We start from the raw sequence: 18,292 nt of genomic DNA, 5'->3' as shown, positions 1-18,292 counted from the left end.
GAGCCTAGATCATGTTACAGCACTCCAGCCTGGGCAACAAAGTGAGACCCTGTCTCAAAAAAAAAAAAAAAAAAGAAAGAAAGAAAGAAAAGAGAGAGAGAGTATCCATATATAGTTGTGAGAATGGAAATTACATAAGCCAAGTGGTCTACAAAATTTATACTACATTGTGAGCAATACATTTGCAGGAAAGAGTATGTTAGAAAGGAAAACTGTGGCTCATGCCCATAATCCCAGCACTTTTGGAGGCTGAGGCAGGTGGATGACAAGGTCAGGAGATCGAGATCATCCTGGCCAACGTGATGAAACCCCGTCTCTACTAAAAATACAAAAATTAGCTGGGTGTGGTGGCACACGCCTGTAATCCCAGCTACTTGGGAAGCTGAGACAGGAGAATTGCTTGAATCCAGGAGGCAGAGGTTGCAGTGAGCTGAGATCGCACCACTGCACTCCAACCTGGCAACAGAGCAAGACTCTGTCAAAAAAAAAAAAAAAAGGAAAATTGAAAATGAAGAGGTAAATCAAGAAAGTATAAAAAAAAGTCTAGATTCAAAGTAAGGACTTTAGAACTGTCGGTTAGGACAGAAAGAAATTAAGTAGGAATTCCAAAATACTATTGTGAAAGTATATAGTGGAAGACTTGACTTGTTCTGAAATTGGGATTGAGAGTTGGGAGTAAAGAAAATATATCTTTACTGAAGATATGACTTGATGATGAAAATTACTGAGCTGAAAATAATATGAAAAGTCCAGTAAATGGACTTTCTAAAAGAGAATTTAATGGTTAAGAAATACATAGATATAGAAAAACTTTTCATGTTCATTTCTGCAGAACTGAGGCTAGTATAATAATTGGCATGGGTTGAAAATGCCACCGAAATATCCTGTAAATGGAACTCTCTAATGCATGTCCTTTTTAATCCTCTGACTATAAATAAGGATTGCTTCACTATTCTAGGTCAGGAGCTCAAGTAAATCTCATTTCTGACAAATGGGCAATCTAAATCTTAAAGCATTTGGATATTCTAAGTCATTGATTTAATATGCACCTCCTTTAAAGGAGTATACCAGTGTGGTCTTGGAAAGATGTTATGTATCCTATTTTTAAAAACCAAATGTCACCAATGCCCATTATTTTCTCTATTGCATCTTTGAGTCTATAAAGTTATTTGCAAATAAGTTCTTAGATAGTAAACAACATTTCCATATCAAATTAATAAGGAAATTTATATATTAACTTTAGGAAACTTGTGATTTCAGTTAAATATAAGTCTTTCATTTCATTTTCTTTAGTTTTCATTTTTCACTTAAAGAAAAGCTTCTTGTGATCCATAATTTTCTTTTTTTTTTTTTTTTGAGACGGAGTTTCGCTCTTGTTACCCAGGCTGGAGTGCAATGGCGCGATCTCAGCTCACTGCAACCTCCGCCTCCTGGCTTCAGGCAATTCTCCTGCCTCAGCCTCCTGAGTAGCTGGGATTACAGGCGCGCGCCACCGTGACCAGCTAATTTTTTGTATTTTTAGTAGAGACGGGGTTTCACCATGTTGACCGGGATGGTCTCGATCTCTTGACTTCCTGATCCACCTGCCTCGGCCTCCCAAAGTGCTGGGATTACAGGCATGAGCCACCACGCCCGGCCATAATCCATAATTTTCTTTTGCTTTTGATATATTTGGATGACAGTGTTCCCATTTACATTTTCTAAGTCTAAGCATTGAGTATTTCAGTATTTAGTAAAGTTCTTCTACAAGAAGGAAGCTAATAGTAGTAATAATAATTATCAACTTACTTTTATAAGCACTTTAAAAAATAAATCAATTCACTGGATACTTTTTCTCCTTGTTGCATTTTGCATCTTCAGCCCATGTTTATTTATGTCTTTCTTTAAAAATTGACTTTGGTTGTTTTTCTCATCAGCTTGAAAAATAGAGATGTGCGACTAAAGCATTAAAAATATTGGGAAAAACTCGCTTTCCTTTGAACTTTACTGGAACACAAATGCTGGCATGGGAAAAATGGCTTTTTCTCCAAATATTGCACTAACTTGATGTTGATCACAACGCATGTAAGATATTTATTTTCTCCAGGCCAGTTCTCATCTAATTCTTTGTAAGTCCTGGTTTCTATAAGAAAAGAAACAAATGATTGAGTCTGAAGCGAATATAGTGGCCACTTAACAAAAGTCACATTTTAAGAGAGGAAGTTCATTCAGTTGGAATAATGGTAGGCCCCTGCTCTCATGTAAATATCTGCCATCCTGAAGAAAAATATGTTATGAGAGGCTCTGCAGACCACATTTAACTTGCACATATGATCCTAATACAACATCAAAAATACTGCTCAAGGAGTTGGCTATTTTGGTGACACACGTTTCCTTTCTAGTTGGATTTCACGCTTTAAGAGTGAACTTAAATTACTCTGATAATTTATCATCTCATGATGGAATTACTAGATAAGTTTGAATTTAATTTTTGAAGTGAAGAAAAAAAACTCCCCCAAATTATACTTATTTTTAAAGTAAATTTTAAAATATTGAGCATTTCTTCAATTCTAACTAGAAATGCTTGAGTCTCCTGAGGCTTGAATAATGATAAGTTTCAACTTTTTCCTGTATTCTTTGATACAACTGAATGTGGAAAAACTACAGTATTTAATTAGAAAGTGCTTTTATCCACCAGTTCTGTGGGAAAATGAATATATGAAATTTGCTTTTAAAATAGTATTCTGGATACTCTAAACTCTATTTAAAATGTTGAGGTATTTCTTTTATCTTATGCTATAAAATTTCAGGTGAGACACTAATTACCAAAATGATTGCATTAAAATCATACTTCTCTTCCTATAGCTTTTGATCACCTTCTAGTTGCTTTCAGATCATATCATTCCTGCCTCTTTGTTTCATGTTCCATTTCAGAACTGTCCAAGAAAAAGAGCAAAAACAACAAAGTTCTCTAGTTTCATGAGAGTTTTTACTTTTACAAAATTTTTTTAAGAAAGTAAACCCAAATTACAAACTCACATAAAATATTTTTGGTGGGGATGGGGGTCTCTGTAAAGGTAGGGAGAAAAATGAAACTAGCAAGGGGAAAGGAAAGGAATCTGAGAAACCAAGCTATTTTAAGGCATATTCTTAGAACCAAGAATTGGTCAACTGCTTCATAATCAGGGCTCCTATATATGAAATACTGAAATTGTAATTTCATTTTGAAAAACAAAGGTGCAAGTCCTGATTTAGAAATTTTCCTTGTATGTTAGGAAGAAAATAATATCTTTTTCACATATTATCATAGTAAATTGAATTTTCATTGTGATATTTTCCTAAAAAATTCAGGATCTTTTAATGAAATCTGATTTTCCATCTCCTTAGCAAGCCCCATGTATCTATTTCATAGGATTGTGATTCTCAATGCAAATGAAGCTCTGTCTTTGTAGACTGTTGTACAGGTATAGTAATATCTGCCTACCTAGGACCAGCCCTATGCAGTATTAGGAAGTAAATAAAACATGACTTCAACACTTTTCTGTTGGCTTCCCCAATCCCATCTCTTCATTTTCTTCAAGTTTTCAGCAGGCATATGCTCCTATGCCTAAACTCCCATTGCAAATTCCATTACAAAACTTAATTTCCTTGCCCTATATCAGCCTACCTACCTAGATAGCATCCTGTTCTTACATTTTTCTCAACTCGACCACCCCATCAAATTTTATCTACCTTTCTCTTTCTGCTGGGTTCCTGCAATAGGACAACCAGAGCTATTACCATAACAACTTACAGTTTTATGCTTCTAGATATCATTTCCATTCTGATATAAAGCTTCATTGTCTTCAAGTAAAGAGTGAGTTCTTTGGCTATAATAGGTATAATAGAGATAGCACTCATATTTTGAAAGTATTTCCAGAGGTGTGCTTGGTATCAATGAGAAGCAATACTGTTGAGGGATGCAGTTATAGAAATTGACATAAACAACATTGAAGCAAAATCATCAATGTAAAATTTTATTTCAACAAATCTCCCAAAGATATTTTCTAAAGATTTGTATATTATTTGCAAATTTCTCAAGGTACCTTTGACATTATTATTTGTTTTTTATTTGTCTTACATAATGAAAAAATAAAATTGAGAAATGTATTTAATAATATTTTCCATGGGATACATTCATCAATACAGAACATAAAAGAAATCATCTTTATTCTAGAATATTTTTTGCATGAAGAAATTTTAAAATTCTATTAAAGTATTTGCTTTTTACTGTCATAATAGCAGCAAAATACAACTATGACATTCACCTTACACTTCTTGCTGTAAAAAGAAGATTTGCAAAGTCTCTTGATTTTGCTTCTTAGAGGTCTGGCAAAAAGTATTTTAACTATCATCAATATTACGTATTTAGATTTTTTCCAGTGAAGTTGCATCCCTTTTCTTGTATTGTGGCTGAGCTTTTATTTAACTGTATTATTAAAGAAAGAATAGTAGAAGGATAGTTCAGATTTACTTTACTTTCTTTGTATTTTCCTTTTTTTAAAAAAAATAGGTATTTCAGTTTTCAGAAGTTCATAGTGTAACTGATTTCACTGTACCTCCCCTCATAAGATTATTGAACATGATTATCTGATTATATATTCAGTTATGATTTGAAAATTAAAAAGAACTACCACGTCTATTTAATATTGACTTAAAGCCTGCCAAGTCACTTCAGGTGCTAGTGTAAAGAGAATCTTTATGGACAATATTTTATGGAGATACAATGACAAAAATAAAATACGCAGGTATAGGAAATGAACAATCACTTATTTACAACATTAATAGTTAATGAGAAACTTGTTCAGAAGAAAGCAGATAAGGTTGATGATTGCTGCTATTTGCACCTTCTTAGAAACATGATAGGATAGGAAGGAGGTTTAAGCAAAATCTAATTATGCAGAAGTCATGTTGGTTTTACCATGTGACCATTGGGTGTACCTTACAATGTATTTGGAACAAAGTGATTTTTTCCCATCACATGGCTCCTAAATTCCATATGCGTCTAGGTCACAAGGCCTCCAAAGATTTGCTAAGTTATGTTGGGGATGAGATAGAAGGATCAAACAAAAGTTAGCTAAGCTGCTGATCTTTACCATTTTGTTGTAACAGATATGGTTTCTCCTAGAAGATCTTTGTTTACAGAGGTAACTAGTAAAGACTATTTGTGGTATATAGAGAACTTAATTTCAAAAGTTCATTCCACTGACATCTTTTTAGAATCCAGAATTTTTTTTCCATCATAACCTCTGTCTCTGGCCAGCATTGGCATTCCTATGTTTTGCAGCTATAGAAGCATGGATTTCTCCTTAAGAAACCCTAGCCTTGTTCCTGTGCCCAAGACCTGTGAGGTATCCACTTACAGATGAGGCTTTATTTATTATTTTTATTATTATTATTTATTATACTTTATTTCTGGGGCACATGTACAGAACATTGCGGGTTTGTTACATAGGTATACACATGCCATGGTGGTTTGCTGCATACATCTCCTGTCATCTATATTAGGTATTTCTCCTAATATTAGCCCTCCCCAATCCCCCCACTCCCTGCTATCCCTCCCCTAGCCCCCCAACTCCCCAACTAGCCCCTGCGTTTGATGTTCCCCTCCCTGCGTGCATGTGTTCTCATCGTTCAACACCCACTTATGAGTGAGAACAGGCGGTGTTAGGTTTTCTGTTCTTGTGTCAGTTTGCTGAGAATGATGGTTTCCAGCTTCATCCATGTCCCTACAAAGGACATAAACTCTAGATGAGACTTTAAAAGCATGGAAAGACTTTTGTGTGCCTAAGTACTGGCACATGCTTAAAAACACACACACACACACACACACACACACACACACTCTATTGCTTTTCTACACACACACTATATATTTTGTTTATCTCACAGTTACTTTTTCTCAGGGTGGATTTATTCAAGGTCTCTTTGTTTTATTGATATTTTATTTTCCCACTAATATTATTTAAAATGTCTCATGCTACATTCTTTTAGCAATGTGATGTATTTTAAGACTTAATGAAGAAGAGAATATAATCCAATTTCCCCAAGTCTACAAAGAGTAGTATAATTGTTTGATGAGAACATTTCAAAGTTCCAAAAGTGCTGTCAATTCCCTCAGTGCCTTAATGATTGTATTCAATTTATTGGTGTTAAAGCTATTTGAAAACTTCAGGGGAGCAAACCTCTCTAGAAATTTCTCTTTCTCAAGTTAAGATTGATAAAATATTACAACCTTAGTTAATTAGTAAATGTGTAATATATGGGCAACAGACAACATAAACATCCATATATTACTCCGTTGGACACCCCCAATACCACCAGTAGCAGAAAACTAACTAGAACATGATAAATATAAAGCTAAATTCTAACTATATTGGCTTACTGTATTTCTTCTGCTTAAATGTGTTTTTTGTTTCCCTACTTTCAGCTGGACACTTAAAATTAGAAGCAAAATTTTCCAGTAGGTACTATTTATGATTTGTCCTTTTCTAATTACTTTTGACTCCATAATGTAGTGTCTTTAACCTATGGTATCCTTTCACTGATAACTGTATTAATTTACTACATTTTCCTCCTTGATCAAATTTAAATTCTAGGCCAATACTATTAAACTCTAAAGACTTCATCTGAGTACATTAAGGTGTAATCTAAACAAGATTGTGGGTTTGAGCATGTAAGTGGAGGTAGAGAAAAAAAGAGCAAGAAAGGGAAAATTCTCCCATAATTACACACTGTACTCACAATCCTAGTGTACCAATTTGTAAATCTGTATCAGAAGAGGACCATATCAGTGACTGTGGCAGAATCAGTCAAAATTTGTGGCCAGTACTAGTAAATCTTAACAAAGAAAAAACAAAACATTTCTTTCAACAAGATTGCCCCTGTTTAAACACAATTTAAATGTGGGAACACTATATCTTACTCATATTTCTGATCTCCCTAATGACTAAGAATAGCTCCATTGTCTATTTTGCAGGTGCAAAATAAATTCTCTTAAATTTAAGTACCCATCAGAACGGAATTTTGTGCAATCTAATTCCTTTATGTTAAATGCATTTGTCTTCGTAACTAACATCACCTCAAATGCATTTTTCCCCATAATCAAAATTGATCCTTGTTTTAATCACTAAATCTTTAGAAGAAATCTCTGGAAGAAAAAGCTGGTAGGCAAAGATCTGTAGCTGCAATGTTGGCCATTGTGACCCCTGAGATTAATAGAAGTCTGTCTAGGGTGAGACATGCCAATGCTGGCCTCTAATTAATGGAAAGGTGCCAGGGAAACAAACAAACAAAAACCCAACAATTTGCTCTTTTAATTTCCTTCATCATCAGTTGATTACAGGAAATAGTTTCAGAGGAACCATTTACTCTCCAGATTAAGCAAGGAGTAGAAGCAAAGAACTTTTCTTCTTTCCCTATTTTTATGAATTCGTTGAGGGTCTTTGTTTAGCTGAGTGCTTCGAACTACACAGTGCTGTCCTTGTTGATTAGTTTCCATCAGCAGCAGCAATTAGCATCGGTTTCCTAGACAACCATTCTGTACCCTACTGAGAAAAACCTTTTCTTGACAGAAGCATTCTGTCTAAAATTGTTTTGTTTTCCTTCTTCCACAAGTGTACGGTAAGCTTTTTTGTCATTTTCTTTGAACACAACATTATTATACTGAAAATTCTTAAAACATTTGCAGGCTTTTATATTCCATATGGTTGAATTTACAGCCACTGTCTCTTACGTCTCTCTTAACAACCTGAAAGAAATCAACAAAAATATGTTCTCAAGCATATGTCAAGGTGCTTGGGTTTTTTTGTTCACAGTCTAATTTGTGAACCTTTGCACATTCAAGGAATCATAGCTGGTTCTGCTGAAAAACCACAGGGTATGAATTCAAAATCAAACTTACGGGTCTATGAACAATGTTATGTATCACTCAGAAACAAGTTGAAACTTCCAGGGTTATTGAAAAAGTTTCATCTTCATTGCTGTTATTATTAATCAACCAAACAATATTGATAGATAAATACAATAAAATAACTTTAAAAATGTGCTAAAAGCAAGGCCAGAGGTTTAAAAAATTTGTTGTGGTAAATAGTGTGACCAGAAGAACATGCAGTGGTGCAGCATGAATCAGCATTATGGAAAAAAACAGAGGGTCATGATGGCTATAAATGCTGAGTAATATGATACGACAATAGAGCAACATTTACTTTACATGCCTTTGAGTTCAAATAGTAAGTGTCAGGAGCCTGATGTATTGTCTGTCAGGCTCACAATAGTGGCCCAACATTTAGGCAAGGAGGTACTCATTGGGAAAAATGATAGAATCGTCTTAACATCTGACAAAAACAGGTCTTACCTACATTTTGTCAATCAAATGATGTTCATAGACTTCAATAACAGGACATCAAGAGTGATTAAAACAGTGGTACCTAATTTAAATAAGCACTTGTTTTATATTATTTTACTTAATTGTTACAACACACCAAAAGATGAATACTACTTTTATTCCCACTTTACAGATGGGTAATCTGAAGGTTAGAGAGAGTGTCACTTAACCAAGGTCTTTTGGCTAGTATGAGATGGAGACAGAATTTGATCCCAGGTTTTCTGACACTAGAACCTACTTTCATATAAAATACTTATACTGATATAAATCATAACAATGTCTAAATGGGACAAGTGTATCTTTATCCATTATTTTGCTAGTTTTCCCATCTGGACAACGTGTAAATATGTGCATTAAATAGCATCAACAAGAAATGAAAGTGCCTACTGTAGTAACTTGTTTAATAACCTCGTATAACAGTATGATGTTTATTCATTAGTTAGGTGAAGTGTAAGTAGCTTAGCATGATGCCATTTGGATTTTATCAAGTCATTTTCTGTGGATGACAGCATTTCTCAATTAGTTTCTCATATCTATTAATCTCCTCTATGTGTTTCCACCAATATATTTCCTTAATACCAAGAAAAGATATTATTTCTTTCCAGATTTTAATTTATCTAGGAAGGACTGCTTTAATACTCTTTTCTAAATACTAACCCCATCTTTGCTGCCCAGGAAAAGTTTTCAAGACAGACTTCACTTTTCATCTTCAGGTGCTTACCTGTATGGTGATGATCTGCTATCACTTATTGCTCTGTTCTCTGGATTAAATACTTAAATCCTTTATTCTAATCAGGCTTTAACTAATAGCATTTTTAGAAATTATGAGATGAATTTTATTTAGAGAGGTTCCTTTTCAGTGTTTTCCCTCTAATTGATTTGCTGTCAGATCCAAGTTGTCATTCATTTTGCATAGCCATGACATGATTTTACAGGCATATTATAAGATTTTTAATTACTTATAGAACTTATCTCATTATCATATTGACTCTACTGGTAATAATAAATTAACTTTCAAATACTAATATAAGGGTCTTACTGCAATGCAAAAACTACTGTTAATTACATTGAAACCCTGACATTCATTTACAAAAGAGAGGATGACTCTCTTTTCACAAGAGAAAGAATAAGAAAACATATCATATATACTTCTTAACTAAGAAAATTTCTAACATAAACTAAAAAATGTCCAGTGCCAGAATATTTTAGAAGTTCAAAAGAAAGATAATTGAGACTTTCAAACTATCAGATTACAATAAGCAGTTTTATGTTTGTTTAATGTTTTTAGCTATGAATATCAATGTTACCTTTCAATTAATATAATGAATAATAATTCCTCACTTTGTGTGTAATCTAGATTCATCTTTAATCTTCTAAACAATTAAGTCCTGTTTATAAATTTACACATATGTTTGGAAGAAAAAGCAAGAAAAAAGAATAGAAAGTAGAAAAGGGAATAGCAGGTAGAAATAGTAAGCAATGAAAAATTAACATGTAGTCTAATCTCTTACTTCAAAGAGAATTTTTCATGTCCCAGATTGTCTTCAGGATTAGACAGGATTATCATACTTTTAGAGCACTGTCTAGAATAGATAGTCCTGAATTGGGATTTGCTGGACAGAATCTTGAGCAGATGGTAGCCCAGGACCTGTGCATCCAGGAAACTGGGTGTGAAGCCAGAAAATAAATAACAAAGACAATATTTACTTCTCTCATAAGCTTTGCCTTGGAAAAAAATACTTCCCTTGCCCATCAACTATAGCCATCAATATCAGTGATACTGGACTATATTATCATATGGTTATAATAACAATAGCCTAGTTGGGCAGACCTTTAGTGCATATCACTGTTGCTCTTTCTTTAAGGTAGAAATATTAAAGTAGAAGACTCAGAAAAATACATGACTAGGGGAAAATAAAGATGCCTCGGTGAAGGACTATCTGGAAGTTTTCATTTTATTTGTATTCCAGGCCTGTTATATAATTATGTGCCAGGCCTGTTATGTAATTATGTAATTGATTCCCCACAACAACTTCTGAGACAGGTACTAAAATTATTTCCATTTTATAAGTAAAGCATCGAAGCAAAATGAGATTGAGTACATTTCATGGTATGAAATAATTAGAAAGTAGCAATGCTGGAGTTTGTACCCACATTTTTCTGAATTAAAGTCTGTGAGATTCCCTCTGATGTTTGCTGTAAAAAACAGCAATCAGTAATCCCCTAAATATATAGAAAGACTGGATGGATGGATGGATGGATGGATGGATGGATGGATGGATGATGGTTGAATAGATGGAGAGAGGGATTTAATAGACAAATGTAGAATCAATGAAGAAATTACATATATAATCACACACATCATAACCATTACATTTATATTTTTGTAGGTCTGATTTTGTGACTGTCTTTCCTTGTCTCCTGAGTTTGTTTGGAACATTTACCATTAATCTGCCCTGATCTTTACACAAACCCTGAGTGAATTTGCTCCTGTCCCAGGAGCCGTGCTATAAGGATGAAGCTCACCCAGTAGATCTGCTGATGAGGCTTCCAATGGGAGAACACCATCTCCCTTCCTCAAGAATGCTGCCTTTTTTGCTGATGACAGCCATTAGTTAGAGGAAGATTTTTAATAAATTGGACCAACTGAAATTCCCAGAACAATCTTAGGCTCATGTTTTCCTAAAATCACTGTGAAATTTGTATTATAAAATGTGTTATGTCATATTTTAAAAAGTTTAACAATATTGTGCTCTAAAAACATCTCAAAGATGTCAGTTAATCCAACAGCCCATTTGACTATGCTAAAATAGCATTTCTCAAAATCTCTTAAATTCCTTCAAAGAAAAAAATTTACCAATTCTCCCCAAATCGGGTTAAATTACTTTTTTACAACTTTTGGTTAAACGTGTACAAAAATAAAATTAACTTATTCATGAGCTCTAATTCCATTATGGGACATAAACATATTTATAAATTCATTTATTCTGAAACAACAAAACCAGTAAAATTTAAACTCCCTGCTGCTTCCCATCTACAATAAACGATACTGCTTTGCTGAAACTAAATTATCACTCACGATTGAAATACAGTACTGGCTAATACAGTGCCTTTATTTAAGTTGAACATGTCTATACTGAACTGGAGACAAGTAATATTTCTATTCTCCATTTGTCTCCGTTTGAGCTATTTTCAAAGTCCATTTATACGGTGTACCACAATGTTATTTGGGCTACACTTGTGTGAATGCATCCTTTATGTAGTAAATCCACCTCTGTTTTCTTAATTAGCTGTCAGCACTTAAAATAATTCTTCATGGTATCAAAACTGTATCCTAAGATGCAATCCCAAAGAAAAAGACTGAAATAATGTAGAATTACTCAGTTGTAATTTGCTCATATAATCAATAGATATTTGTTTTGGATTATCTTCCCAATCAAAAAAAAATTATTTCATGTAAAACACTCTCAGACCCTAAAAATATTTATCAATAGTTAAACAAGAATGCAGGACCCTCATTTAAGAAATGCTATTTTGATATGTATATCAACTACTTAATAATAGAGCAAATGAGATAACTTGAGGTTTTTAAGGTTACTAAATGTAATAACAAGCATGAATTATTTCTGAATTTTTATAAATATTATAAACAAAACCTTTCATTTTAATTTTTCATTCTGTCAAAAAAAATCCTGTTAAGCATCCAATCTGGGTAAAGCTTAATAAGAGAAGCTTCAAGAATTGTGCATTGAAACACTTCACAATAGAAAAGACATGGAATCAACCTAAATGCCCATAAAGGATAGACTAGATAAAGAAAATGTGGTACATGTATACCATGGAATACTATGCAGCCATAAAAAACAACAAGATCATGTCTTTAACCGGAGCATGGATGGAGCTGGAGGCCATTATTCTTAGCAAACTAATACAGGAACAGAAGGCCAAGTACTGCATGTTCTCACTTCTGAGTGGGAGCTAAATTATGAGAACACAGGGACACATCAACATCAAGGGGAACAAAACACACTGGGGCCTACTGTAAGGTGGAGAATGAGAGTAGGGAGATGATCAGGAAAAATAACTAATGGGTACTAGGCTTAAAACCTGGGTGATAAAATAATCTATACAACAAGCCCCCATGACACAAGTTTGTCTATATAACAAAGCTGCACATGTACCCCTGAACTTAAAAGTTAGAATTGCGACAATGACAGAACAGAGTCCTTGACTTTGGAAACTTTACATCTTTACACAGTGTGGGAGATAAGCCGTGTGAACCAGCACCATTCCGTGTGAGATGTACTAAATGCCATAGGAAGATACTACAGTTTGCATACATGCAGGAATGATCCAGAAGACACAAAGATCCTATATATATCCCAATATCTGCCATGATTGTTCCACTTCTTTATTACACTCAGTTTTCCATAAATCACTGGGGTGCTAGAAGAAGCTACCTACCTCTACTGATTTTTAAATACTTTAATTGCATTTAAAAATTAATATATGTAAGTGGCAACTCTCAAAACCTAAAATAATTCTTTTTGTAACATTATTAAACAACTTAGATGGCCAAGCACTGTCTTTAAAGCTAATTTAATTTTCTGTAGCTCTTTTTGTGTACTCTTTCCCATTAAAAATATCACTTTAGGAGCACAGCCTTTCAGAAAATGTTTAGTGACTTCCCACTCAGAGTCAGGTAGGTAGATAGATGATAGATTAGACAGATAGATAGATGATTGATTGATTGATTGATTGATAGATAGATAGATAGATAGATGTTACTCAATTGTGGCTAATCACCTGTTTTATAGCCTCCAGCTATAATCAGGAGTGGAATTGAAGTAATATATTTTAGATAGACAGATAGCTGAGCAGGTCTGAGATTGAGCATGTTTTCTTCATTCATGCCATTAAAAGAGTTGATATATTTCTATTAAGTCATTCACTCATGACTGTTAGAAAGTTTTGTGATTATGTGCTTGTTATTTCTTCCATAGTTCTGCTTAAGAGAAAGAATATTATAATAGTCAGGGATACTAAAACTAGTTATTTGGCATCTCACAGACTGATCATTTTAATTATGAGCCCTCTTTTTTTTTATTGCGCTTTAGGTTTTGGGGTACATGTGAAGAACATGCAAGATTGTTGCATAGGTGCATACGTGTTGTCTCTATTTGCAGAGCCTTCTTTTTTCAAAAAGAAAATGAAACTGTTGCACTTACAAGATGAATTCATGTAATAGGGCTTTAAAGATCTTTAAAACATCTACTATCTAGAAAAATAGTAGTTCTTTAGAAAGAAAGCATCTGACATGTCATTGCCATGTATTTCATTAAAACTTCATCTTTCCAGATTTTTTATAATTTATCTTATTTGCATTGATCCTGCATAATGCTATTTAATCACAAATATACATTGTGAGGTATATACAAATATATGTCTTTTTCAGATTTTAAATCATGGCATTTCTTTAAATCAAGCACACAAGCTTATATAAATTATATTTTTTAGAATAGTATAAGAAAATTGTAAAAAATTGAAGTTAAATTCAGAATGAATCATCTCTCCTTGAATTTGTTTTACTAGGTATAAAGAGATTAAATTGTTTCTATTTGTATAAACAACTTTTACAAAATAAAGTACCAATTACCTTCACATTGGATGTTAGGATTTCAACAGATGATTTTGGGGGCAGGGAATACAAACATTCTTCCTATAACAGAGATGTCATGGACTTCAGAGTTGAAAATAAATTTCTGTTATTTAAGCCAAAAAATATTAAAATACCATATAAGTATATTTTTCTCAGTTCTATGCTCATTTTGCTTCACTTTGCTTAGCTCCTAGAATGCCAACTTGTTTTCTTCTTTTTTGTATGTATATGTTTATGTTTTCTCTGCAATTAAAAAATTATATTGTATTTTTTAGGGGGAAGAAAATGAAATTTTAATCCACTATACTGTTTGGTTGCTTTTCCTCTTTGCTTCCTGTTTCAGACTTATCATTATTATATTTTCTTTTATTACTGTTTATTACAGAGGAGGTGTCTGCAAGGATAGTTCAAGTAGTCACTGCTGAGGCTGTAGCGGTCCTGAAAGGTGAACAAGAGAAAGAAGCTCAGCATAAAGACCAGACTGCAGCTCTGCCTTTAGGTAAATGAGAAGACCCTCAGGTCAGGGACTGTGTCTGTTGCACCCTGATCACACGATAAAGTCTTCATATTCAAAAGATAGGCCATATCTTGTACTTCATCCTTACATGTAACATTCATCAGACACCTTGACTGGATATGCACTAGGACTTATTTTCATCTTTTTTCCACTGATTTGTTATAGTATTTGCATAGTCTTTAGTTAGGGTAGTGAACTTACAGGTAGACTTTTTCCTAAGTGACTCTTAATTTTTCACTTTCCAGACTGCTAGAAATAGTTATTATTAAAATAAAACCAATGTATTATTTCATGGCCTCCACCCAGAAGGATAATATACTAAAACTTTCATAAGAGATGATTATTTCCCTTTATAGGTTTTGGTGAATGACTATACTGTAGCCTTGCTTAGGTCTTCCTGAACTGACTACACAAAACCTATAGCCAGAGCTTTGTTATAATCATGCATGACTTTGTATCTTGTATGATGTACTGACCTTCACTTGGTTCATCTAAGGGCACTGAGAGTGCTGTTCTCTCCCTTGGTAACAAGACAAATGCCCCTCAGGGCTGGCAAGTCATGTAACACATGCTTGCCATAGAAAATATTCTCAGCCAAAGCCTTGCCGTCCCTAGATAGATAGATAGATAGATAGATAGATAGATAGATAGATAGATAGATAGATAGATAGAGTATGTATATACCTGAAGAGATACAAGAAGAAAGGAGACTCTCTTAAATTCAATATATATATTTATTTCACAGGTACATACACCTGAGTCATAGAAAGGTATGGTTTTAAAGGCCTAAAAATAGTACATACCCATTTCCCTCTCTTACAGTCTAATGTATCTGTAATATTTGATTTTCTGATCAGCATTCCTTTAATTGCTTATTAAAAAGTAAGTAATAAAAATAATCTGCCCTCCCAGAATAATAATTTAGAATACACTCAGTATTTTTAGCGCTGTGGGTTTTGTTTTATTATTAAGGACTATTTTTTCTCTTAAAACATATAGGGAAAGAATTATCTAATCTACAACATTAACCTTCGGACTGTTGTTCACTTTTTTTCTTTAAAAGAAAAGAAAACTCAATTTTTTAACATTTGAAATCCTAAAATATGCCATGCAGAAGCCCATTGGGTAAGGAAATAAAAAGTTACCTGTCTTTGCAAAGCTGCCTCTACTAACTACTTTATGAAACTGAAATTCCTCTAATCTTTAAAATAGATTTAACCACTGGCCTTAAATGAGAAATAGTTCCTTTTGAAATTTCTTACTGTCATATGAGGGTGTCACAAAGAATCTAAGTGTCTTAAAAAACACAACTTACGTTAACTGTAAATGAATTAAATCCTTTAGAACCTTTTTCTCTGGTTCCTCTTCATGTGTAATGCTAAGACCAGAAGTTTACTCAGCGCATGGTTTTTGTCTGAAAGTTGGCTCAGGCTGTGAAAGCTTATTTTTCCTTTTCTGAGAATACATAAAGAAGACGGGTTTTGAAATTAGACCCAGTGGACAAAAGGTTGTTTAAAAAATACGTCCCGTAAAATAACTATGAGTGATCAAGATAACACATGTTTCCAGATTGAGCAGTTGAACAATAGAGATTTCTAATATTTTTTTTCTGTCAGTAGCTGAATCCAAACTAAAAATGCCTGCCTGTGTGTGTTCTCATATGGTAAATTAGGGCCAAAATGAAATATTTTATTAATTGAACAGGTAGACACATTAATCAGAATAATGATGGAATTTTAGCAGGTACCGCTAATCTGTTTTTCTAGAGATGATAAAATGATTTTTTTTTTGGAAAATATCAAATGCTTGTCTTATTTTTTAGGTTTTCAAAAACACATGAATCAGGTAATGGTCCTAAAAATAAATCAAAGGCAGCTTACTATTTTTCTGAATTTTATAGAGAGGCCTTTTTACAAATTGCCTACACATCTACCAGCCTAAAAGGATTAATTATTGCATCTCATTTTTCCATTGTTTGATCTTTAGCAGCTGAAGAAACAGCTAATCTGCCTCCTTCTCCACCCCCATCACCTGCCTCAGAACAGACTGTCACAGTGGAGGAAGGTAAGGCCTACTGGACTTTTCAGGGTTTGTCTTCTGATAAAGGGTGAACAATAAACTTCAATCAATAAGCTCTGGACTTTGGTATTGGTTAGTATGTGACCAAGCTTTGGAGCTATCTGTTTCAAATAGTGAAAAAGAAACAAAGAATTTAAATAAATAATCACTTATTTATATAAAAGCAAAAGTAGAGGAATTTGGTAAATAAAAAAGAAAAAGTAGAGGAATTTGGTAAATAAAAAAGAACTCTGCTTGATTAAGGAAAAGAATTTTGTATTTGGTTGCTATAAATAACTAGAGAGAACCCATTCACTTAAGATAGAATGCTTTAACAGGGAAGATACAATTCTACCTTGTAAGTGACTGAACCAAATTAAAATAAATATAAATGTAATCCCTATAATAGTAGGGGTCAGAGTTATTGATGAAATCAACACTTCCTTATGAAAGTATCAGGAATTATCTCTGTTTTGCTCACTATTATATTGCCAAGGCCTTCCCCAGGGCCTGACCCATAGCAAATTTAATAAATATTAATGAATAAATGAAGAAGTGAATGAATGAATCTGATATTGAGAGCAGTGGACTGGAAGCTGAGCTCATGCCTTCTTTCCTGTTGAGACCTGTTATTGTCCATGGATCTTTTTATGAACATACTCAACATGGAATGTCATGTCAGTTCTCGTTGATAAAACAGAAAGATGCCTTTGAAGAATATTCATTCGGAATCTGAGGTGAAAGCCACCACTTAAAAGGAAACCATTACTGGTTCTCCAACATAGACCAGTTAACCTTTGTGTATTGTTTGAGAGTTACAGGAAAAGGCAGAAGAGAGCTAGGGTCCATTGTTGTTTCAATAATACTTAGTTTTCATGTATTAAAACCAGAATTTTAAAAGTATTTATTTTATTCATTTATTTTTCCTTTTTGCTGTGTTAAAGACTGAAGAACATTTATTTTTAAAGACTTGTCTTTTTATCATTTGTAATTAGGTTCATTTAAAATATTTTTTGACTTCCTAAATACAAAAATTAGAATTACTGAATCATAAATTATCAACTCTAATTTTATTTTTTCACAGATTTATAAACCTAAATTTATTTTAGCAAGGTTTTTCTTTCTTAAATTGAACCTCTTTTTTTTCAATTGACTGCCTGAAATAATATTAAACAAACTAAGTTTTTCTGAGGAATAAAAGAAAGTTTGGGGATAATAATCAGTGTATAACAACCACTGATTATCAGTTAATGTGATCTAATCTTTCAGTTTATAGGTTTGAAAACTTTCTTTTAACCTTATGTTTATCCATTCACTGGGCACATATTTATTGAGCACTTACAATGTTCCAGGTACTCTTCAAATTCTGAGCATATACCAGTGAACGAAACAGACATGATCCCTGCTTTTAAAGAGTACGCTATTGTCTGTTATCCCAGCACTTTGGGAGGCTGAGGCAGGCAAGCCCATCTCTACTAAAAATATAAAAATTAGCCTGGCATGGTAGTGCACACCTATAATACCAGCTACTCAGGAGGCTGAGGCAGGAGAATTGCTTGAACCAGGAAGGTAGAGGTTACAGTGAGCCAAGATGGCACCATTGAACTCCAGCCTGGGTGACAGAGTGAGATTCTGTCTCAGATAGATAGATAGA

The 18,292-nt window shown here is 33.6% G+C and overlaps 1 protein-coding gene across 45 annotated transcripts in view; it reads left to right on the top strand.

Annotated features, from left to right (window-relative positions):
- MAP2 (microtubule associated protein 2) overlaps window positions 1–18,292 on the top strand; it is a 305,526-nt gene that overhangs the window by 236,249 nt on the left and 50,985 nt on the right. For 19 of the 45 annotated variants that reach the window (XM_064373059.1, XM_012446109.3, XM_064373084.1 and 16 more), the window contains 2 exons: window positions 14,449–14,562; window positions 16,567–16,644. In XM_064373059.1, the coding sequence (XP_064229129.1) occupies window positions 14,449–14,562; window positions 16,567–16,644 (192 nt within the window). Of the gene's footprint in view, window positions 1–6,448; window positions 6,482–14,448; window positions 14,563–16,566; window positions 16,645–18,292 lie in introns of all 45 variants that reach the window. The other 26 variants (XM_064373055.1, XM_064373052.1, XM_064373056.1 and 23 more) reach the window with 3 other exon arrangements.

This window comes from Aotus nancymaae, unplaced genomic scaffold, assembly GCF_030222135.1.
Source record: "Aotus nancymaae isolate 86718 unplaced genomic scaffold, 86718_ANA_hifiasm-v0.15.2.pri h1tg000008l, whole genome shotgun sequence".
Lineage (NCBI taxonomy): Eukaryota > Metazoa > Chordata > Mammalia > Primates > Aotidae > Aotus > Aotus nancymaae.
This window is presented reverse-complemented; position numbering and strand designations above follow the sequence as displayed.